Source organism: Anguilla rostrata, chromosome 2 (assembly GCF_018555375.3).
Source record: "Anguilla rostrata isolate EN2019 chromosome 2, ASM1855537v3, whole genome shotgun sequence".
In the NCBI taxonomy this organism is placed as follows: domain Eukaryota; kingdom Metazoa; phylum Chordata; class Actinopteri; order Anguilliformes; family Anguillidae; genus Anguilla; species Anguilla rostrata.
Window position 1 is genome coordinate 51,985,083 of NC_057934.1, and position 24,854 is coordinate 52,009,936.

Genomic DNA, 24,854 nt, shown 5'->3' on the forward strand with positions numbered 1-24,854 from the left:
TGAAGACTGCTGTGCTATGTGCTTGTGAAGTCCCGGAAGTAAGCCGGTACTGCGCGTGTTGAGGTCAAAACATTGGGCCTTCCATTAAAGTGAATGGGGAATATCATACTTTTTGAAGTCAAAATAAAACGTCCTCGATGGTATTTTGAAACTGGATTGACGACCGTTATGTTTCATATGAAAAGCAGATTGAAAATATGCATTATGTAATTTAAAAAAGCATATTTAAATGTATATTTTCCCAACACTTCTGGACCTAAACAGCCATTGCTTCAGAAACTGCTGCACATAATTAAATGTATGATGACAAAAATGGACCGACGAGGTTTTCTTTTGTTGTTAAATCACCTTGGATTTTTACATTGAGCATTCAGCAAGCTCTATGGGAGATCACATGGTGCAGGTCATATGATGTAGGAACATACCATTTCTTATTTGAGAGGCTTTAAATATATATGTTGACGATGATATTTCACAGTAAATGTTTATTATACTTGCAATTAATGTATCCATTATTATTACCTCATAATTATTAAAGGAAAATAAATTCTATTTAAAGTCACTTATTCTTTTTTTGAAGATGATATGGTTGGTGTTCACAAAATCGGAAAGCTGGGGAAAACAGATGTTCAATGATATCCAGCTTATTTCTGTTCAAAAGTGACAGTTATTTTTATTATGCTACTGCACACGCTGTGTTGGTATTAAGAAAACTGAGGATTTGCAGCAAAATGTAACTAGCTAGGCTACTTAAATTATCATAAGGAAACGCTTATCTCTGTGATGACCAATTAAAGCCAGTGTCTCACACTTTGCGAACTGTCCGCCATTTTGTTTCTGAAATCGGAACAAATACAAAACGGTCAAATCGGTCAAAACACCGAAAGGGACCACGGTTTACTGTTGTGGTGGTCACTTGGGTAGTTGGTTAGCAAACATGCTTTCAGCTGCGCAGTTACTCGATGAGCTAATGGGTCGAGACAGAAACCTGGCACCAGATGAGAAACGAAGTAATGTTCGATGGGATCATGAGACCGTAAGTTTTTTTGTCCTTGTCAGCTCTTAGCTACCAGTCAGCTAGATACCGAGGATGTGGAGAGGCATCATACACAGTGGACATGACGCGAATTCGAGTATCTTATTTGTAACCTGACGACGATGTTATGTAGGTAGTTAACATTTGCTGTCTTGTTTCAGTGATAAGTTAAGTAAGTTAAGCCAGTTAACTGCACCAGGCGTTTTAATTATGTGCGCTACTGGTCGTTACCTCACTCTCGGACCTGGTAACGTAGACTAATTACTTGGACTAGCTAGGTAGACTTGCAATCCTTGCTGTATTATGACACAGGCAAAGGCTCGAGAAACGGTGCCTCTGCTTGGACGTCCAGTGCTGTTGTCAATTAGCCTAATGTTGTTAATATAAAACAACTTGTTATGTACAAACCCAAGACGAACGACCGGGAAATCGCACGACTAACTAGCGAACTACCAACATAATAAAAGGCCTAACTTAGCTAGACTAATTGAGAATTTGTGTATTTGTAAGTGTGTCCTTACAGGCTATGATAGTTTGCCTATCTATGTGCATTCGAAGTAAAAATCAGCGTTTAGCTTTTGAAGTGTTAGCATAGTCTTAGCTATAGCCGATGTATCATCTTTGAGCAAGGTACTTAACGTTCATTGCTTCAGTAAATACCCACCTGTATAAATGGATACAATGTTGATCTGCGTAAGAGCGTCTGCTAAATGCCTGTAATGTAATTTATGCATGTTGATTTAAGGGGTGGTTTTAGGTATGGGACACGTTTAAAACATGAAAATAACTTGTCACGTAAACTAACACATGCCAAATATACCATTTGACTTTAATAGAATATTCTCCCTACAGGTTTGCAAATATTACCTGTGTGGATTTTGTCCTGCAGAATTATTTACAAATACCCGATCTGACTTGGGTGAGTATTTATTCATTAAGTTTTCTGCTATCTAGTTAGGTAGTGCAAATTGGAATATTTTGAGAGACGTTAGAATTTCTGTACCATAAATTCCCAGTATTTGATGTTTTATCTTTTTGTAAAGGTCCAAGAAACTCGGTTCAAATTGTGGTTATATTCTCCAGAAGTGACAATTGATTGTCGTCTTAATATTTCTTTCATGCTTTTAATGCAGTTATAGCCATTAAGTTGTAATAATTGTGGCCTTTTCAGCAGTAAAGGACAGGGTGGGCACGTATCCTCCGCTCATTAATATTAATATCCATAAGACACCTTGTATGTAAATCATTCCTTGTTGCTAGGTTAGAGCTGGCTGACCTGTGCAGCAACATTAGACTACCAGACAACATGAAAGAAAGCAACAAAAGCTAGGTTTTACCATTGTATAGTTAAATTGGCAGATCATTCAATGTAATAATGTTGTAACACCGAGCTACTGTACAGTAACATTCGACTTGACAACAGTCTCAAACTCTGGACATTGCTCCCGACTAAAGAAAGGCTTTGAGCATAATGGGTAAGGTGTTGGCCTTGTAACCTAGAGGTTACAAGTTCAATTCCTGGGTTGGACACTGCCGTGGCATTGTACCCTGAGCAAGGTACTTAACCTGCATTGCTTCACTATATATCCTGCTTGCTATATAAATGGATGCAAAGGAATTATTATGTAGAAAGTTGTGTAAGTCGCTTTGGATAAGAGTGTCTGCTAAATGCCTGTGACGTAATGTGATGATTCCACATATCTCAGCTTGAAAGCTATTTAATTATCACTGGCCAACGTTAGGCCAAGTTACCGATCTACTCTACTATGCGTCTGTTCTGCAACAACTGGAGAGTGTTGCTAGCTGCAGCAGCTGGAGGGAGGGAAGGCACTGCACCATCCACCAGTGCTAGCTTTTTAGCAAAGCAACATTGTTTTGGTGTCCTCCTGACGAAAATGGGCACTACAAATATTAACTGTTAGGGTTCTTGCAATATTGAAATGCCTGTGGGCCTCCAGAAATGAAACTTATTTCTTGTGGGTCTTTTTCATTTTTTGTAAAAGAAAAAAGCTTATTGGTTTTTCTGCATCCGTTGAAGGTACAATGCTTAGGCATTTACAGCTCAGCTTGCTCCCTCAAAAGTGTCGAGAGTACACTTGCATATTACAAATAGAAAGGATTTCTCCGATTTTATTGTTTTAGTTACGTACATTGTACCCTGCCCTTGGAAACACCAAGAGTCATTTGAAAAATATTTCTGGGCCATTTGTGAATGCAGAACATATTAAAACACATCAGCAGAGAATTCTGATTTTAGTTTCCTGGACCTTTAAAATCATTAATTTACTCCGTAATAGGGTATTAAATGTGCCAAATGTGTTTTCTCTTTTCAGGACCTTGTGAAAAAATCCATGATGAAAATTTGAGAAAACAGTAAGCAGCTTTTCTTTTGTAATGGTGATGGCATATAGTTAAGGTGCCAAAGTTTTTGTAATGGTGCAATCTAATTTGTGAGTATTGTTGGCTATTTGTATAGGTATGAGAAGAGTTCTCGTTTCATGAAAGAGGGATATGAGAGGGACTTCCTACGATACCTGCAGAGTTTACTTGCAGAAGTGGAGCGTAGGATTCGTAGGGGCCATGCCAGGCTGGCTCTGTCACAGGCCCAGCAAAACTCTGGTGTAAGTGTTGTTCTTGGCCCCCACTGGTGCCGGATTTCAACTGTACATTCATAAGAGCTTTGGGTTCATGGAACATACTGGTCATTGTAGCTATATCCATTTTTGTGAAATAACTATTTACATGGCCATAACTTGACCTTGTGCTTGGTCATTTTCATATTTTTTGCTAGTTATGTTCTCTGAACATAAGTACTGACATTTTGTCAGTCTTTTTCAGTATAACCCAGTACTTATGTAAGGGACATCAAACTGAATAAAATTTTTACACCTCCTTGTCTCTTTATTTGTTGATATTCTAAGCATTCAGCTTCCCAGTAAGTCTCAACAGATTGATTTACTTAATTTTCAAAATTTGACTGTTGTCTGCCCAGTTACTTAATTTCACAAATTAATATGAATCATAAGATGTTCATAAGTAAGGAAAATATATGCATTAAGGAGAAATAAGCTGTGTGCTGTACAAAGACATAGGCAGAAAAGTGCAGGACACTGTGAACATTTTACTTTTAACACATCAGGAATGTTACTTAATAAAATGCAGTGTGTATACGGCATGCTTGTATTGATCTCAGATTTGTTAAACAGGCTCCAGGGCCATCTGGAAAGAATGAAGAGAAGATTCAAGTGTTAACAGAAAAAATTGAGGAGCTTGTGCTTCAGGTGCAGTATTCAGTTGGTATTGTCCAATCTTGCAGTAGCTTGTTCAGCTGAACAGAAGTGATGAACAGTGAGCAGAGAGGAATATGCAATTTAATGGTGTCATTTTTGGTGTTCTGTGCAGATTGAGGAGCTGGGCTCTGAGGGCAGGGTGGAGGAGGCCCAAGGCATGATGAAGCTTGTTGAGCAGTTGAAGGATGAGAGAGAGCTGCTCAGCTCCACAACCTCTGTGAGTAGCTTTTCTCAACAGCACTTAAAACCTGCTGCTATATACTTACATCAACTCTTGAACTGGTTCTTCAAAATTGGGACAACATGAGTATTGTCAATGCAAGTTCACTTTATTTTTAAAATAATGGTATTTTTTAATGAGTTACAGTCTTCTGTACCAGTGATTTATCTCGGATCAGTTTAATACTCTTAAAAAAAAATCATTTTTAACAATAAGTATTACATTATTTGATGTACATACCTTGTATTGTTCTGTTTTTGGATTGGCAATGCTATTTAATGTTCTTTATCTTAAGATACTGTGATTGGGCCTGAAATACATTATTGAGAGTTATTATTATTAGTACATTATTGTACATTAATGTACATGGAAAAATATCCTTGAAGCTAGTACTTGATGACAGTTCCTTTGTTGTGAATTAAAGGACACCCTTTGCATTACTGGAAATGTTTTATTATTCATCTACTGCTTTCAGACTATTGAGAACTTTGCAGCTCAAGAGAAGCAAATGGAGGTTTGTGAAGTGTGCGGCGCATTCCTTATTGTGGGTGATGCCCAGTCCAGAGTGGATGATCACCTGATGGGCAAGCAGCACATGGGATATGCCAAAATAAAGTCCACTGTGGAAGAGCTCAAAGTGAGTGTAAGGCTTTCTTTTATGTTTTATTTTCGTATACAGTTACATTACATTCAAAGTGAAAGTTGAAACCCAGTGATATATATATGCCCACTGGTATAATTCTTGGCTTGTAGCTGAAATCTCTGGGATGTTTGTCTCTGCTTACCAGGAGAAACTTCATCGGAGGCCAGAGGAACCAGAGAGAGATGACCGAGGGAAGAAGGAGAGAGAGGAGAGGGAGCGAGAGAGAGAGGAGAGAGAGAAGAAGAGGCGAAAAGAGGAGGAAGAGAAGGAAAAGGAGAGGGAAAAGGAGCGGGAAAGGGAGCGGGAGAGGGAACGAGAGAGGGAGCGAGAGCGGGAGAGGGAGCGAGAGAAGGAGAAGGAGCGTGACCGGGACAGGGAGCGTGAGCGTGAACGTGATAGACGTAGCCGCCGCAGCCATTCTCATAGCCGCCACTCCAGCAGAACATCAGACCGGAGGAGGAGCCGGTCCAGAGAGCGCAAGAGGTCAAGGAGCAAGGAGAGAGACAGGAAGCGCAGCAGGTAGAGCTCAGGAAGCCTCTGAATGTTCATATGGTCTTATTTCTTGGTCTGCTGTGGGCATATGGTATTCAGTTGTAGCCGTGCGGTGCTGATTGTAGCTCATGTTGCTGTAGGAGCCGGGACAGAGATCGGCGGCGCAGCCGGGACCGCTCGGAGCGGAAGTACCGCTCGCGGAGCCGGGAGAGACGGAGATCCCGCAGCTCAGACCGCAAGGCCCACAAACACCGGAGCCACAGCAGAGACCGGGAGCGCAGGTCCAGAGACAAAGGTGAGAGCGCCCCCCCTGCTGCACCACTCAATGATATGATATTTTTAAAAAAATGTTTATTTTTATTATTTAAAAAAAGTTATGGTAGTAGGTTCCACTCTTGTGCATATATTAACTTATTGGTGGAATGTGTCTCCAGACCGTAATGATGCCGGTCAGAAGAGCAGCAAGAAAGCGGTCAGCAATGAAAAGCCCAGTGAGGTCCCCAAAGCTGAGCCAATGGAAGTGGAGGCTCCCAGGGCCGAGCTGAACGGCACCAGTGAAGACATGCATTCTGCAGGTGACACTCAGTCCAATTAAAACTGATCTGATAGGACCTCAGATCAGGTTGAGGTAAGTGTAATCTCCTGCCCATCCTGGCTCTTCCCCCTTCCTCCCCCCCACCCCCCTTTTTTATTTTTAGCTGTGTTCTTGATTTTTCCCCGTTTTTCACAGTGCAGTGTAAGTATGCACGGAGGAAGATGGAACTAGACAGATGAAGAAAATAGAAACAAACACAAACCGAGAGGAAAAACCAGTGTAGTCCTGCAAAACGTGTTGGAGGTACTTTGTTTTGTATCGGCTGTATATGCATTTAATTTACTTGAAGCACAAATTATAACCCAGATTCGTCAAGTAGAGTTCACACTTGCATCTGTACTTTAAGTGAAACACAAATGTTTATTAAAGCACAGTTTTTGACTGATTAAATCAGTACATAATTTTGTTTCCTTTTTATATATAAAAATTATCTAGCTCATAAATCATTGACCTATCTTTAACAAAACCATTTTTTCCTAGGTCTCGTATTTAACCATTTCCTTCCCACAGTGATTGAAGCACGTGAAAGGATCGTTGCTTTTACTTTGTATGTGAATGCAGTCTGTTAGTCTTTCTTTCCCCAATGACAAGGTTGTTTGCCATTCTGTGCTTCATTGCCTTGCATTCTAATGCAGTTTGCTCTGAAAGTCGAGAGCCAATAGCATTGGAATGATGGAAGTGTAGGGTTAATGAATTATTGCAGCTGACTTCCATACCTCGCACAGCGTTGGTGTTGTGAGCGACCCATGAAAAGCCAAATTAAAAATCAAGGATACTGTCAAACTGTGCAGGTACTCACCCCAGGTACTCCTTTCTCTACCAACATCAATGTTTGAATGCTGTTGCCTGTGAACCTTTTTTAAAGCTTGCTGTCGTGCATTTTTGTTTGATAGACTTAAAGATCTTTATTCCATTTTCCTTTTTTTCTGTGTACTTAACTGGTGATTCAGTCAGACAGCAAAGCGGTTTGCATTGTCTGCAAATTTAAGGCAGTATCGTTTTGTCAATTTGTCATTTATTTCAGCTGAAATAAATGTATGTTGTGACAAAATGTAACAGTGCCTTAATTTAATCTTGAGAGGAAAGTTCAAACCACCTTGCCCTTTGAGTGAATCGCCCCCTTACTTGTAAACTCATCACCATATATTTGCATAAATGGTGAACTGCAAATCCGCAAAGTTGGTTATAATTTCAAGATCCTATCAAAAACCTTTTGTAACAGCTACCTTAAAACCTTACTCTATGCCTTGTGTTATTACATTATCAGCTTCTATAACTGGTTATGATATGTATACATCTTCTAGTGTTGACTGGAGAATAACTATTGTTTTCTTAGAAATGCAGAGCATTGTGAAATGACCTAAAGGTTTATATTAAACTTCAGAATATGAATTAAGTGTTGGTAAATAATTGGAATTAGTAATAATTTAAACCAAAAATGGTATAGGCTGACTACTGATTTCTCATGTTCCGATTAGTTGGATCCGTTAAAGAAATGTTACATTTCTGTGGTGTATCAATTATTGGTGTAAGGTTCTTGAGGAATACAGTATTCTGTATTGTATTTCTTGTGCTGTTAGCTGCTGCTACACAAAGTAAGGAGTGTCACGTACTAATGGAGTGTTCTTTCAACATTTATACACATTAGGGGATGCCATATGGAGGAAGACCTGAAGATTACCTGTCCTGAACCTGCTATTCTGCTCCTTAAAACAAGGTGAACCAGAGATGTAATGACAAAAAAAACTCGTAAAATAGATATAACCCCTTTCAAGCTCATTTTCAGGACTGCTCATCATTTTTGATATTTTGTCAGTAATTCATACTGCACACATTCAGAGTACATCCAAGTGTGCAAGTTCTGTTACCATTTAGTAACCAGAAATACAAATATTGTACATGTGGCTTGTTTGGTTTATAATTTCAGATTTTACTACACCATTTCCCCCTGTTGTACCAGTTTGTGAAAACATTTGTAGTGTTGACTGGAAATCTCAACTAGAGTCCAAAATTAATTTTACCTGTTCCAATTTCTGCCCCTTTGTGTAAGGTGTAAGTCATAAGGATCATCTTCTAGCTTTAAAAAAAGTTATGTTTTGATTGGAGTAAATAAAAATCTGTATTTTTTTGTGTTACGCTGCAAATAATAAATGATTGAAAGTATCTTTCCTGGTATCATTACTACTTTGAATAAATAAATAAATAATTACAATTCTTTACATTACCTCACATCCATGGAAAAAGCATCAAAATGAATTTGAATAAAAATTCTGTTACATTTTAATTTTTTTTAATAAGGGCATAAACTTGGAACAACTTCATACTTAAAATTTGGTTGTGTAATTCAAGTTTGCACAGATTTGGCTCACAAATTAATCACATTTGTATTTGAATATAATTTTTTAAAGAAAAACTTTATAAAGGAACTTAAATAACAGTACAAAAATAAGCTTAGGTCAACATGAACTTGGTGCTCATTGAAGTTACAGTGGCATAGTTCTTAGAAAAATATAAAAAGAAGATCCAGGTTACAGGTAACTACTCCATATAAAAGTATACATTCACTGGTTTGAGTTATGAAAAGGCACTGTTGGCTTTGTACAGATTATGGATGTTTTCCTCAGGTAGCTCTTTTAAAATGAACCAGCTGCAAATGAACTCAGTCTTTTTGTGCTCACGTTGTAAGTGGCCTTGAAAGGAGACTCTGCTCCCTTTATGGTCCATTTCAGCATTGATGAGATCTCAGACCACTTGTTCACAGAGCAGCTCCTTTAGAACTCAGACTCCACTGCTGTAACATTGGATTACAGACAGGGGTTTACATAAGTGGTATGGAAGTACGCATTGACAGCAAAAAGATTAAAATGCATGGCAATTTTCCTAATGGAAAGCATACCTGAAAATAGGCAGGCATTTGGACTGTTATGACAAAATTGCCATGCATTTTAATCTTTTGCTGTTAATGCGTACTTGTGTACCATTTATGTCAACTCCTGATTATGGGTAATTTTCTTCATGATGGCCTCTGCAAGTGTTTATCATTTTGTTGTGCTACATTTTTGTGAAGCTGGTGTAAGAAGAACACAGGATTTCCTCTGACCACACAATCCCACAAACACCACCAGAAACCAGTCTACTATTTCTTTTTAGCCAGGTATGCTCTGAAGTCACACCATCTGCGTAGAATCAATGCACGGCAAGTCTTGAGGTATTAAAGTGTACAGCAAAATGCAAAGCAGACTGGAGCAGCTTTATATTTACAATTCACAAATTAAGTAGACCTTGAAAAGAACCACAAATAGACCATGCTGAGACCACCTCCTATAGTGGTCTGAGTTTTGGTTAGTTTCAGATGGGCCTGAGTTTGTTTGGCGTGTTCACATGTGCACAAAAATGCTGAGTCATTAGTCTGAGTCCACCTGAGAGGCTGAAACGAAGTGTGAAAACACCCCAAGTCGTGGTATTATGCCAGTCCTGCATCTTTGGCCATACCGTAGAATATTCCTTTCTTTCCTATAAGGTTTGTTGGGGTGTCAAATTCAGCTATTTGTCCCTTGTCCAATACGAGAACTCTGAGGAAAGAGAATACAGTCCATTAACAAGAAAATATAACCTACACACAGTGACTCATTCCCACAAAAACTGGCTCTGTCTGCATTAGAACCTGCATTCTCACAACCTCACTGTTCTAAGGAATTTTCCCTTCAATGGTACAGAAGATCCAGTTTGGAACCAAAAGCCTCCCCAACGATGGCATCTCAAATTTTATTCACAAACCCTACAATGGGATTTCCTCTCTGACACTGTTGGTAAGCATAAACAATATAGTTACGTGAAAAAATATTTGTCACACTGAATGGTTTCAGATCTTCGGACAAAGTGTAATATTAGGGAAACTGAGTAAACACGAAACACTTTCATTACTGCATTCACTGAAAACCGTTATCAAATGCCCATATCATCCATGTAAAAAAGTAATTACCCCTTTAGTTAATCAAGCAATTAACCAAATTTAACTGATAATTAGATTCCACTGATATAACTGCCAGGCTTGATTGCAGCCAGCCCTTTTAAATATAAACCTAACTCATATTGAAGCTTACCATTAGAGTGAAGTAGTTGCCACAATGTTTCTAAAAAACACTGTCATGATTGAAGGAAATTCCAGAAGAAAGTTTTTAAAATCTGTCTGGAAAGGGTTACAAAGCCATTTTTAAGGCTCTGGGATTCCACAAAACTGCAGTGAGAGCCATTCTCTCCAAATGGTGAACATGTGGAACAGTGGTGAATCTTCCCATTAATGTGAATTAAAGAAGTTCTGCAAAGAAGAGTGGGCTAAAATTCCTCCACAGCGATGTGAAAGACTGATACCAAATTATGGGAAGCGTTTGGTTGCCGTTATGGCTGCTAAAGGCAGTGCGACCAGCTATTAAGTTTGAAGGGACAGTTACTTTTTCACATGGGTGACATGGGTGTTTGACAACTTTTTACATGAAATAAATGAAATAATTTTCTTAATGTGTTTTGTGTTTACTTGTCTAATATTTAAATTTTTCTCAAAAGATCAATTTTGCTAATAATTAAGACATTGTTGGGGACAATGCAGCACTTGTCCTTGGTACAACAATTATCCTGTCTCTCACATCATGTATAAAGGAGTACCCACCTTGTGTAGTCCAAGATGGTGTTAAGTCTGTGAGCAATGGTGAAAACGGTACAGTCCTCGAACTGTGTGCGGATGGTGGACTGAATCAGGTCATCAGTCTCCAGATCAATGGCAGCTGTAGCTTCATCGAGGATCAATATCCTGGTCTTTCTCAGCAGGGCCCGGGCCAAACAAACCAGCTGTCTTTGGCCCACACTAAACACAGGACAGATCCACCCAATCAACATCACACCAGTTTATACAAAAGTTGGCTTATAGACTGACAACTCAATGTTTTTCAGTTGCATGTGCAGCTGTGTAAACAATGAGCCCTCTTTCCCTTACAGACTTGTCAACAGTCCAAATAGTACATTTAAGCTACCTTGAGATTAATTCATGATGGATCACTAGAAATTTCATTGTCCTCATATACTGGAACCCCTTGAGGATGTGTAGACGTACATACAGGGTTGGAGTCCTGATCTATGTGGTCACTTCTGGCACTACGATCTTTACTTCACTCTAGTGTGTTTCTTTTGCACCTCTGCACCTTGAACTAATGCACTTGTTGTACGTCGCTCTGGATAAGAGCGCCTGCTAAATGCCTGTAATGTAATGTAATGTAATGTAATAAATGTTTATTTTACATTTATGAAATGTACTAAATCACAGTTTTAGAATTTGAGTTGCCATAAAGCGTAAAAACACCTGGATTAGAATGCAGAGGGATCTGCCATTTATGTGTTAGCTTTGGAAACATCCCAAGAATTAACCAACGACCATCTGTCAATATCTTTGTGAGCACAGAGCATGCCTTAATGGGCTTACCTTAGGTTTTCTCCACCTTCAGAACATTCAAGGTCGAGTTTAGAAGGCTGGTTGCTAACAAACTTTTTCAAGTGGGACAATTCCAGTGCTTTCCACACCTCCTCATCAGTGTACTTCTCAAAGGGGTCAAGGTTCATTCTCAGAGTCCCAGAGAAAAGGACCGGTTCCTGCAACAATCATGCTGCAATTAATTTAAATTAATCAGCTGTGCACATTTCTGATAGGATCCCATCGGAGACATCATTTGTAAATGACCAGGAATCTTCAGCATAGCTAGTTATACCTTTTCAGACCTATCACACAAAGTTGCCCAAGATTGGATCACATCATATTATCAGAAGATAATCTAACAGGCATTTAAAAAAACAATTTAAGAATCTCAATTTGTAAATAAAGTTAAAAAAAAAGTCAAATGTCCCTGTTGATTTTTAAAAAACTAAAGCAGCAAGTGGGAAAGTGAAATTTGAAAATATTTCTTAATATCAAAATATCTTTGTCAGCATATACACTTTTCCTGAGGTAATACCTCCATTATACCACCACCTTCTCTTACTATCACCAATTGCCCACGTATGTCTTCCCATAGGCAATCCTTGTATTTATACAGTACCTCACTATACCATCACCTGCTGTCTACCACCTTCCAACTCTCTGAGCTGGGCAAATGGATACAAATGCATTACTTAACACCTTCTAGCAAGCCACCTAGTGGGCAGGACGCTGGTGGCCTGATATTGTTCCAACTCAGACATTCACTGATTCTGCAACCAATCTATGCATGGAAACAACAAACTCTATTCTAGTTTTATTAGTAGACAATACATGACAACGATGCCAAATTATAAGTGCCACCATTGAGGTGTAGTTTGTCCGCTTAACAAGCACCCTTGCCCAGTCTCATCTGCAATTATCATGACACATTGGAGAACAGCATCTCTCTGGGAGTTCATAATATTCTTTCACCACCAAAAATTTGCATTCTGTCATAGCAACATAAAAAAGCCAACAATAGCCTGAAGGTATGCCAATACAGTGGTGAAAAATGCTGCACACTGAATAGCGAAATAAACACAAGGAATTCTTATGCAATGATACCACATCATTCTACTATCAATATCTGAGACTAAATATGGAATAAAAATACAATCTTACCATTGGTTTTACAAGTGACAATGTCCCTTTCAAGATTCAGTGGTCATTTATTTTCTTGAATAATCCATTTCAGAAATAAACGCGCAAATAGAAAGTGGGGGTAGGCACTTAAATCGACAAAACGTAAAACCCCACTGGCTTTTTATGCCATTGTAACTTTTCAGTTGGTACTGAAGACACTTTATGTTGCTTTGTCCTTTAAATTGTCACTGGTCAGTATCTTTTTGTATAGGGGCATTGTTAGTGTACCCTGGGCAGTGTTAGCATAGTGGCTTGTACTGGCCTGCTTTGTTAGAATTCCTACTACTTATAAACAGGGCATGAAACCAGAAACGAAAACAAAAACCTTTTGTCTGGCCACTGTGTTTTTCATCGTCCATAGGTTTCTTCAGTGGTGATGGGGTGGGGGGCTCCATGTAGGCAGTCGTGGTTAATACAGTAGTCAGAAACCAGGTGCATCTCATAGAATGACTACTGCACAACTAAAGAAAGAACTGTCCTTTTTACTGATGTTTATTATTTACAGAAACATGGTCACAAATAGGTTTTGTGACCGGTTGCTAGGCTGGTTTCAATGCTTGCCAGGTAGGAGAAATAAAACAAAATTACCGTTTTTTTTTTGTTGTTTTTTTTGTTCTAACCGATTTAAGAATGTTATGTTGCAAGCAGAAACAAAAGAACAGAAAAGTTAAATTCCAATTCTGCCCGGAGTGAATGGATAGGAAAAAAATGTAATTTTCAAGCCCTGCTTATAATGAAATAGTCTTTTAAGAGGCGGGCATTTCACATACTGTAGTGTAAGCGTTAGTTGGCTCAGTCACAGCAAACGAAGCAATCACTATACAGAAACCACCAAGCATGAGTTTGAAGTGGTAAGTGGCAAATGACAGCTTTTTCAAATAGAATGACCAGAGATGGAAACGGGCACTCGACAACAACTTGACACGGGGACGACAACAAAACACGCCCATAGAAAATGTCATGTAAACACAAACTTACGATAGGGGTTATAACACAGCAATATAAAAAAAATTCAATAAAGGAAAATGGATAGTTGCAAATTCACACACCTCTCTGTTGCAGAAAATAATTAAATATGCATTGTTACATCAGACAATACAAAAGTGGGCCAACAAGAGATGCTATGGATGAGATATGGTGCTTAATTATGGTTCAGATCAAAAGAATTGGTTTCTGAACTCTGCAAATGGCTTGTTTGCCTGTGAGCTAACTGTACTTTTATCTCATATTCATCATAAATCCAAATTCAAAAATAACATAATTATAAAATATATTTAGCAAAATAACAAATTTCACTCCCATACCATTCCCATACACCTGAAGGGCACTGTATGTACAAAACATGAATAAAATCACTGGAATATGTGCATTTCAAGACAAAACTCTTGGGGAAAATGGAATCAGTTAATTTTTAACTAGTGTAGTCACCCTGAGATTGACATCCCTTTTGCAAGTGAGCCCTGAAGCTTACATGTCTTGGGAATTCTGCAACAGAAACAATCACAGCACAACATAAAAAGCAAAGGTTGAGAACTTGGTTAGGAGGAAGACTCACCTGGGGAATAATTGTAAGCTTGGACCTGAGGTCATGAAGACCAATGTCAGAGATTTTCACCTCATCAATGGTAATCTCTCCACCTGCTGCCTCCAACAAGCGGAATAGGCACAGGGTCATGGAGGATTTTCCAGCCCCCGTCCTTCCAACAATGCCAATCTGTAGGAACAACATTATGCTGTAACTTAACTGGTATCCAGTGGCTACTATTAGTCCACATCATGAGTTCATTTTTAATTTATTTTTTGCCCGGTAAAAAAATAGGCAGATAAGAGAAGCAGGAAAAACATCATATTGCTTAACACCTTGCGTGTAGGATCTCATTCACAGGTGAACTTAGTTGTATTGCTTTAATACACAATCAATATCAGTGCCATTCTGAAAAATTTGGGAAATGAAGATATAAACTATAAAGACCAAATATGAAACCTGTGGTATGTTTGCAGATTTTAAGCCACAGCCCTTGCAGAGCTGCACTATTAGCCTTTTGAGCTAAAGACCAAGGTCCTCAGAGATGACATCATCTTCTATAGTGAATGTTCACACATTCCCTGATGTCTCAGTACTCTGCTACACTTGTAAAATAATCATCAGTTGTACAGTATAAAAAGCATTTGTTTTTTGCCAGGGTAAAAAAGGACCGTTCAAATCCACCTGATTTGTGCTGTGTCACCATCCATTATCAAGTATATAGGCATTGTAACAAGTGTGAAAATGACTGCAAATACAGCCAGAGAAGGAACCAAGGCCACTGTCTTCTTTCATTCAAAATATAAATCCAAACTGAGGGAGGAAGAAAAAAGCATCAGGGCACACATTCTTCAACCAGATGGGATATGACGACAGCCAACATTTCTCTCACCTTCTCCCCTCCTTTTACACTGAGAGTGAGGTTCTTCAGTACAAGATCCAGCCCCTCCCGGTACCTCACACTGTAGTCATGGAACTCCACTTTCCCCTGGGTTGGCCACTCTGGGGGTGGCTTCTTGTCTTCTATCTCCCAGGGAGCCTAAACAACAGAGGTTAACACACCTTTAATTTAATCTCAGAGTGGGGGGTCAGGCTTACAAAGTCCTGGTCTTGGTCTTCAGTCAGACACAACTGACTTGACCACAGCACAGGAATGTAAATGTGCATGTAAAAACCAACCACTCTGGCTGCAAACTGCTTTCCAACACTGAATACCAACAGCACATATAAACACAATCTGCCACAGCACTCACAATTGTAACACTTGAACACCTGAACCTCTCTAGAAATAGAATTTGTCTGAAGAGATAATGAGATGACATGAGATCTTCGAGGTGAGCCTACCTCAGTCTGTGTCTCTGAATACTCCTTCACTCGTTCTACCGCCACAATATTGCTCTCCAAGTCCGAGGTCATCCTTACCATCCAGTTCAAGGACATGGTTACCTATTAACAGAGAAAATTCACAAAATATCCGCTGTGAAATGCTGCCATTTCTCATTTAATGGAAGCCAGGGCATTAGCTCAAATGTATTCAGTGCTTGTAATTTAATGCAGTCATTTCACACACAACCTTAAACAGAAATATTCTTAGGCCTGAAAAGAAATACTAACAGGATGAACATTACTCTAAAATATACAAAGTGTTTCACCCACCTGCAATGCATAAGACACAGAAAGTCCCACAAGCCCTGGACTTAGGCTGTCCTTGCCCATCACAGCAAACAGTGCGGCAAACAGTACAATGCAGTTCCCAATGAACTCAACACGAACCCCCAGCCACCTGCGCACAACAACACAACACATATCTTCATACTGCGACATACTGATGTGTGTGAAATTGCATTTAAGTGTGATTTTACAAGGTTTTAAATGAAAACCAAATATGGATACATGCATGGAGCTAAATATACAATATGCTTTATGATGCAGTGAAATCCTACACCTACCGGTTTGAAACAATGCCAGGGTAGTAACTCCGTTGGTTCTCATCCACTTTCATATCACTTATGAGAATGAAGGCACCTTGCCTCATGTATGCACGGATCACACTCGTGCCTGTGATGGTTTCAGAAAAGTGAGAGTATATAGGAGACCTACTGACAGACTCCAGTCTCTTTAGCTGGCGAGAAGTGGCCACGTAAAATCTCTACAGAAGAAAAATAAATATTATTATGAACTACTGTAAGAACAAAACTGTGACACAGATAGCAAATGACATAGGATTTAAGACAGCTGCACTCATCCAATCTGTTCAAATTATTACACAAGTAAACATTTTAAAAATTCTGTTTGAAAATAAATGTCCATCATATCTGAAATATTCTGTTTTATTTCATCACATTATTTCTAAAATGTATTCCATGATAGATTGGAGATAATGGACTTCCTGAAATTAAGTTTCCTTTCATCATAAAATTATGAAGGTCCTGTGCAGATGTATCGAATCTAACCTGACCATATCTTTCGATGAACAACCAGTCATTAAACACTTTACATACTGTAATAAAACACTTAAGAAACATTTAAAATATGTGTGTTTAGTGCTATCGTAATGTTGTAGCAAATGGTTTGGTTTTTTAATGTCTAAATAATTCAATTCCAAATAACTTATTTTGTAACAATATAAATTACACTTGAATCGAGTTGTTAAACCTCTAAATGTCCCAGTATATACTTTTGAAAGCATGCATTTGACATTGAGCGCTGATTAGAATGCAGATCTTTCCCAAAACACACAGGAAATATGCGACAGATAGCAGTTAACAGATTTAAGCAATCATGCCAAGTATAAGCCATTACAAAACCCAAGCAGAAATGGAAGAAAAATACAAGCAATGTAAAAATAATACTGTTTCAGTTGTCATCTGTGTTTGGAAAAGACTAGCAAAGCCATTTCACATCAAAAACATCCCTCTTGACCCACTTCTTTGGGATCACAACTTGACGACCTGGTCCAAATAAAATTTCCAACCAAATGAACACGGTCAATTGTAATCTTCAAGGCACCTATTTACTTTAAATTTGAAATGGAATGTTAAGGATACTCAGTGTTCACAGTATATCCTCTGGACTAGATTTTGTATTGACTTTGCAAGCCAGTGCTGTATTTTATGGGGTAGCTTCATAGGACTTAAATTTTCAATTCAATTGATTTAACTGTACGGGTGAATGATCTTGGATTCTCACCTCCCGTCATACAATTTTTGATAAAAATGTGATTTTTATCAAAAAGGGTAACAAGTCCATACCTAACAGAATGTTAGTAAATTTCACACAACTAATCTTTCACACAAAAATTAAGCACATGGGGTTGCACACTTTTTCTGAAAATAACTGAACAAAATACCAAATGTGTCACAGTGAATTAACAAAGTGAAAATAGAGAAAGAAAATACTTGTTTGGCATAGCCATAAAACCAGTCAAATGAGGTCAAAGTACACAACATGGCCAAAAGTATATGGACACCCAAACATCTCACTCATATGTGCTTATTGAACATCTCTTTCCAAAACCATTGGTATTAATACAGAGTTGGACTCTATTTGCTGATATAACTGCCTTTACTCTTGTGGGAAGGCTTTCCACTAGATTTTGGAACATGGCTATGGTGATTCGCTTCAATTCAGCCACGAGAGCATTAATGAGGTTGGGCACTAATGTTGGGCGAAAAGGCTTGGCTCACAGTTGGTGTTCCAATTCATCCCAAAGGTTCTTGTGCTGGTCAAGGTCGTCCACACCAAACTCGGCAAATCATTTCTTTATGGACCTCACTTTGTGCATGGGGGCACTGTCATGCTAAAACAGAAAAGGGCCTTCCCCAAACAGTTGCCATAAAGTTGGAAGCACATAACTCCCTAGAATGTCACTGTATGCTGAAGCATACTCGACGGTCCCGTTCTATGAGATTGTGGGCCTACCGCTTCATGGCTGAGCTGTTGTTGCTCCCAGATGTTTCCACTTCACAATAACAGCACTAACACTTGACCAGAGCAGCTCTAGCAGGGCAGAAATCTGACAAACTGACTTGTTGGAAAGGTGGCATCCTATGACAGTGCCATGTTAAAAATCATTGAGCTCTTCAGCATGATCCATTCTACTGCCAATATTTTTCTATGGAGATTGCATGCCTGTATGCTTGATTTTATGCACCAGTTAGCAATGGGTGTGGTTGAAGTAGCCGAACACACTAATTAGAAAGGGTGTCCACATACTTTTGACCCTGTAGTGTATTTTAAGATGAACTCCTTGCTCTTTAAATGATAAATATTAGGTGTTCACTAACCACAAAAATCTAAATCAACATGGCTGCATAATGATGCCCTATATTATGTTCGCAAATTCCAGCCACAGCCCATATTAATGGTCTATTTATAATGTGCAACAGAAAATCTGCCCTCAAATTTCATTGTGTGGTATACGCCAAGACTTTATCAATGAAACGATTATGTTAAAATTATGAGTCAATGCCTAAGGACACCTAGCAGCATGGCAGACTGAGACTAAAAAGCCATTCAGTGATCATTTGAGAAGGAATCATAAGTTAAACAGTGTTATTCCAATCAGTTTTCTTTCCTTGCACCCAATGTACTTAGTTAACTTGTAAGTACAGTTTATGGAAAGCTACAAGTTGACATGATGTATCCCACTAAATTATGTAGAGCTACAGCAAGCAACGGATATTAAAATATTAGTAGCTTCAAGAGGAGACAAATGATTATTCAGGACAAATGAGTGGTAATGTTGGCAAGACTTCACAAATTAGGATGAGTTATGGATCATCTTCAGCTATTAGGAATGATTTTCCTTAGGCAATGGGTCAACATGAGGAAGCACAGTTACCATGACATACTAACAGCCCCATTCCACAAGCACTACTCACTAGGACTAGGAGATTGCTGTTCTTTATCTTCCACCTGTTTTTTTTTATCTTTTCAGTTCCATGTGGAGTCATTTAGTTACACAATTCAATAAACTGTATTTTTTCACCGGTTTGGCTTTTCAAAAATGTTTTAACATTCATTTGTTGTGGAGGAAAAGTACTAATTGAGTTGCCGCTCAGGTGGTGTTTTGTTAAAGAACAGCTACAAATACGGGAAGAGTCAAGCCTCACTGTGGACTGAGACTCGGCCCTCTGGCCATTGACTGACCAAACCACATGCTAACTACAACACTAGGACAGTTGTGATAAACTACAACAACACAATACGTGGCATGCTGTATTAATGAGTTAGCCGACTTGTTCCTATTTACCTGGACCCACCAATAGAACATCATTAATGGGACTATGACTATGAGGAAGATAGGGGTGAGGGCAGAGCATATGAGCAGCACGTTTACTGTGTACCAGAAAGTGCGCATCCAAATATCAATATTTTCTGGAATGTGAGAGTCAATTGTGTCCACATCTTTGCTGAAGCGATTCAAAATTCTCCCTGAGGGAGTGGCTTGGAAAAAGGCCTGTGGGGCTCTCAGGATGGCGTGGAGCATGTTGCAGTGGATGGAGCGGGCCGCCTTCAGCATACTGTAGGCCCGGCACAGTACACAGATGCCCAGAAGCAGAACACCTGTGTGGCAGCACAATGACAACAGAACGGAGTGATTAATTCATCCATTTAGTCATAAGTTATCAAAAGAAGTTGGCTGCCGTGCATCTCAGAGGGAGCGGACTCATTTTCATGGTAACATTCACACTTTGCGGCCGTTCCCTGGCAACAGCTCCTTTAAGCTGGGAGTATACTTGCTGCGGAAAGGAACTTCGGCTAGTAAGAAGTAAATGATGCAAAATTACGCATTTGTGGGGAAAAACAAAGCTCTGCATTGACTTTGGCCACTGTAGTGTGCACATCCCTGCTGGCTGAGCAAGCCGAGATGCAATTGGATTAAAAAAACGCATTGGTGGCTGCTTTGGGTGCGTCCCATCTCTCTCTCTGTCTGACTGAACGGATAAACATACATCTTCTCTTCCTTGTGTTCTTTTTGTGCAGCGCTGAATAAACTAAAGCGACATCCACCTGTCAAAGTTTCTGCTCCTTTACCGCAGACATAGTTGTTTTCTGTGTAAGGTGGTGCAAACGTTGTCACTGTTTCTTGTGGTTATCACGACCACAGAAACTGAATCTGCACCCCTAACCCCCAGCGTTGACTGTCACTACATGAACAGTTCCAAGCTGCACTGAGTATACACATACTCGTATGTAGAGCTGTGCTCGGCAGTGGTTCGATTTCGGATGTGTTCGCCTTCTGATCAAATATACTCCCACCTTTAGATTCTAGAGCCAAGAACAGGCAGTTTCACAGTAGAACACAGACTGGAGTCTGCAGTGGCTTCGTCCCACCAAGGTCAGAGTAGGTTTAAGTCATTCAGGTTACCCCTACATTAGCTCAGTTCTCTACAGCAATTCACCAGGTACTCCAGTTACCATTAGTGAGAGATTTGCCTCTACACTGATCGGCGCTAACTCTCATGTCATACTGTGGATCTGTAATGTATGTTCTTTCTGGATGACCCAGAGGCTGTAGCTCAGATCCGAGCAACTTCCTCTGGACTTTATTCCCTGGACATGGGAGAGGAGGGAGACAAGACTGTGGCTATGGCCTTTGCAAACCCAGACCAGTATGTCCTGAAACCCCAGAGGGAGGGAGGGGGTAACAATATCTACAGTGCAAACATCTGCCAGGTGCTGTCAGGGGTGAAGTGCAGGTCAGAAAGGGCAGCCTACATTCTGATGGACAAGCCCCAGCCTGTCTACAACTATCTGCTGAGCAGCGACTGTCCTCTGAAACTCAACACATGTCTGAGTGAGCTTGGCATCTTTGGAGCCTATGTGAGACAGGGGACAAATATGCTGCTCAATGAGTGTGCTGGACATCTTCTTAGAACCAGAAGTGCAGAATATTCCGATGGAGGTGTGGCAGCAGGATTGGCAGTCCTGGATAACCCAATTCTCGTCTGACCTACGTCCTGGAGGATAAACCACCAGTTGGAACAGTGACGGACCAGAAATACCTCAAGTGACCTTCCTTTTCCCCCAAGGGTGCTGCTCTATCCTACAAATAATAACAAAAAATTATAAATGCATATTGTTTTATGTGCTGCTGGATGTATGCATTTCAAAAGACAGTTTTGGCCTTGGGGGTGGGGGAGGAGGATGTGGGGTTCATAGAAACCACATTGTTTCAGATACTGACATTCACTGATGAGCAGCCTTGATGTAGAAACTGTATGAAAAAATTGTATGGAAAAAATATTTTTGAACACCTGACAAGTGATTCAAAAATGGTTGTGTAGGAGTAGAAAACCATGAAATTTCATAGTCTGCTAACTCCTGCAAACTTTGTCAGAGCAAATTTCCCATTTATGTTCAAATATACTGTAGGTGTATCCTTTGCAAGAGTATATGTTTTGAAAAATAAAAATCATGGCCCTAATTAAAAACACTGCCATTGTACCCTTGAGCAAGATACTTTAACCTGCATTGCTCCAGTATATATCCAGCTGTATCATTGGATACAATATAAGTTGCTCTGGATAAGAGCATCTGCTAAATGCCTGTAATGTATAAAATAGTCACAGCCTTGCAGGCAAGTGCATTGGAGCAGTGCACACAGTCCTCCTTGTGCAGGATGTGAGAGGTACAGCAGGGACTCGAGAGGCACAATTGGTCATTTCAAATTATAGAGAAAAAAAGCTATTTTTGTTATAAATAAATAAATATCACCACAACAATTGCACACATTTTCAACAACCACACTAGATTCAGATAATACAAACTGCAGAGCAGAAGATGCTTTGTTGTAAAAAAGTAGACACTTGGATGTACATATGGCACTCACTCACAGGATTGGTGTGCAGAACCTGATCTTCATTTAAATCTAAAATACCCCAATGGTTTTTTCTCTGCAAAATATCAAATAGCACAGAACATGCTATCCAAAACAAACATGCTTCAGTAACTGTATAAAGAGCATCACTTGGATGTAAAAATACCAAACCAAAAATTATTCATCAAAGTCACCAGACAATCTGATAAAAGTTAAACAAAACATGGCTGGCAGTACAGTCAAGTGAATACTGTGGGCTCAGTGAGTGAAAATACACCCAACTGTGCTATTGTCCGCCATTTCCTCCTTATGAATATGTTCAGCCCTGCTAAGAATCACATGAAAACAATGGGCTGATGAAACCGTCAGCTTTTGCATCTAAGTTAGCTGTTCACCAACAGAGGGCAGCAAAATGGTTGCAAAACTCTATTCCGCAAGGTACAAGGAAGGAAATAAGGAGATTGCTAAATCTCTTACTCTCCCTGCTAGTAAAAAATGTAAATCCAACGCTCCTACAAAACCGCTCGCACTCAAGTCAGTCGGGTAGTAGACAGGCATAATGCATAAGCAAGGCAAATTTAGCAGATTTTTGCACAGCGCATGTTTGTATGCAAATTCCCCGGCAAAATATCCTAATCATTATCATGGTTGATATCAAAATTATTTTAAGAAGTTTTCTCATAAGTGTCAAGTGGCTTGTTTTATGGTGGTATTCCTAGGTCAACTGCACAGTTAATATCGACCAATATGTGGAAGGGGGAAACGGACCTTCAGAAAAGATGCAAGCTGATGGCTTCAGCATGCTGTCTCATGAGTGCTCAAACTGTGAAGCTGTAGGTTTGTGCACAGATATGATTATAAGCAAGCAGCAGACAGAAGGAAATACAAAGAATTAGACACATGAAAGCCAAGGGGAAAAAAGCACCCCAGTTATTAAAGTCAGGGTGTTGACCAACTAATCTAGTGTGTCAGTTATTAGAAGGTTGTTACTATGGAAGAAAGAAAAAATGATTTTATTCAACAGACTTTGTATTCAAAATGAAACGTTTGAATGTAATACCTGCACAAAGATGTATATGACTGCAAGGGGTACTATGACCACAGCAAAGATAGGGGTGGTGACAACGATTACGGCCATGGTCGACATGGAGTTAAAAAAAGTGCCCAGGAACATGAGGATGGTGGAAGGAAGCACTTCATCAATGACGTAAATGTCCTTGGAGAAGCGATTGATAATGCGGCCTATGGGGGTGGTGTCATAGAAAGACTGGGGGGTGTGAAATTTGTTTTCTAGCAGGACAGAATGCAGCTTTTTGGCTGCACCAATGTTACCCATAGCCAGTGTAAAGGATGAAATCATGACCAGGATGCCTGTGTTAGAGAGACCACAACAACAAAGAAAAAATCCATGAGAATAATGCATCACTTCAAGGGACTGACTGTGGAGGAGGGAGGAACCATAACACAAAAGTAACAATAATAAAAACACAAATGCCCTCAGCATTAGACATTTTCCTTTGCAAGCTGAGGTCCATTACCAGCATGGATTACAGAACTTGCTAACTACAAGGCTAATGACCATCATAGAAATTTAAAGGCCAAAAAATTGGAGAAGTGCTTGGTCTATATATATATATACACTGGCGGGTGACAAATTAAAAGAAAAACCAACATAAAGTGTCTTAATAAGGTGTTGGGCCTCCATGAGCTGCCAGAACTGCTTCAATGCACCTTGGCATAGATTCTACAAGTCTCTAGAACTCTACTAGAGGGATGGAACAGCATTCTTCCAGGAGACATTCCCTCATTTTGGTGTTTTGATGACAGTGGTGGAGAGCGCGGTCTAACACGTTGGTCCAGAATCTCCCATAGGTGTTCAATTGGATTGCGACCTGATGACCTCAAAGGCCATAGCATATGATTCACATCATTATCTCCGCCAGGCGGAGCCTGGAGGGGATCATGCGTTTGGTCGCGTGTGTTTGTGCGTGTGTGTGTGTGTTTGTGTCTCTCTCCGCAGCTAATCTCGCATACTACGGGGCCGATCAGCCTAATATTTGTTGTGCATGCTGACAGCAGGCCAAGGACCTGAATTCTCGAATATTTTGCAAATCGGTCAACCACAAGTATTTTATTTGAATTAATTTCCATCATTGTTGTCCATTGAAATAGATTGAGTGCTAACTCCTAACCGGGCGCTAGGGGCCGCAAGTGATCAACAACTGCTTCTGTTTGGAATGCCTGGCAGAGATCTGCACTCTACTGAGTGCACTCTTCTAGTTTTCATAGTTATCAAACCATTCAGTGACCCTGAATGCCCTGTGGATGGGGGAAATATCACCCTGCAAGAAACCACTCCCATCAGGATAGAAATGTTTCATCATAGGATAAAGGTGATCACTGTACTGATTTGTAATGACCCTTCCTTCTAAGGGGGCAAATGTACCCAAATCATGCCAGGAAAATGCCCCTCACAGCATAACAGAGCCCCTCACTGTCGGGGTCAAGCAGTGAGGCCTGTGCCGTTCTTTTGGTGTACACCACACATGCAATCACCTTGTCAAGAATATGGTGAAGGATGA

The 24,854-nt window shown here is 39.7% G+C and overlaps 2 protein-coding genes across 13 annotated transcripts in view; one reads left to right on the forward strand and one right to left on the reverse strand.

Moving 5' to 3' along the window:
* The first annotated feature begins 561 nt into the window (after positions 1 to 561).
* LOC135248399 (luc7-like protein 3) lies at positions 562 to 8,439 on the forward strand. 5 transcript variants are annotated; one of them, XM_064322996.1, is made up of 11 exons: positions 562 to 1,036; positions 1,889 to 1,955; positions 3,370 to 3,409; positions 3,513 to 3,657; positions 4,243 to 4,317; positions 4,439 to 4,543; positions 5,022 to 5,183; positions 5,335 to 5,708; positions 5,822 to 5,976; positions 6,116 to 6,309; positions 6,412 to 8,439. In XM_064322996.1, the coding sequence occupies exons 1-10, from the start codon at positions 938 to 940 to the stop codon at positions 6,274 to 6,276; spliced, it is 1,383 nt and encodes a 460-aa protein (XP_064179066.1). In that variant the 5' UTR covers positions 562 to 937; the 3' UTR covers positions 6,277 to 6,309; positions 6,412 to 8,439. The 5 variants fall into 5 exon arrangements, 4 of the variants coding, with proteins under 4 accessions (XP_064179066.1, XP_064179067.1, XP_064179064.1 ...); XR_010328418.1 differs by having other exon boundaries at positions 563 to 1,036; positions 6,116 to 7,067; positions 7,925 to 8,439; XM_064322997.1 differs by having other exon boundaries at positions 563 to 1,036; positions 7,925 to 8,439.
* Positions 8,440 to 8,671: 232 nt separating this feature from the next.
* The window catches only part of abcc3 (ATP-binding cassette, sub-family C (CFTR/MRP), member 3), a 63,719-nt gene continuing 47,536 nt past the window's right edge, over positions 8,672 to 24,854 (reverse strand). The window contains exons 1-10 of one of the 8 annotated variants that reach the window (XM_064322991.1): positions 23,333 to 23,460; positions 19,702 to 20,015; positions 16,397 to 16,596; positions 16,104 to 16,230; positions 15,792 to 15,893; positions 15,340 to 15,486; positions 14,478 to 14,636; positions 11,750 to 11,916; positions 10,943 to 11,137; positions 8,672 to 9,848 (exon numbers count right to left, since the gene is read on the reverse strand). In XM_064322991.1, coding sequence (XP_064179061.1) covers positions 9,740 to 9,848; positions 10,943 to 11,137; positions 11,750 to 11,916; positions 14,478 to 14,636; positions 15,340 to 15,486; positions 15,792 to 15,893; positions 16,104 to 16,230; positions 16,397 to 16,596; positions 19,702 to 19,971 — 1,476 coding nt within the window. In that variant the 5' untranslated portion in view covers positions 19,972 to 20,015; positions 23,333 to 23,460 and the 3' untranslated portion in view covers positions 8,672 to 9,739. Of the gene's footprint in view, positions 9,849 to 10,942; positions 11,138 to 11,749; positions 11,917 to 14,477; positions 14,637 to 15,339; positions 15,487 to 15,791; positions 15,894 to 16,103; positions 16,231 to 16,396; positions 16,597 to 19,701; positions 20,016 to 23,332; positions 23,644 to 24,854 lie in introns of those variants that run through there. The other 7 variants (XM_064322986.1, XM_064322987.1, XM_064322992.1 and 4 more) reach the window with 7 other exon arrangements.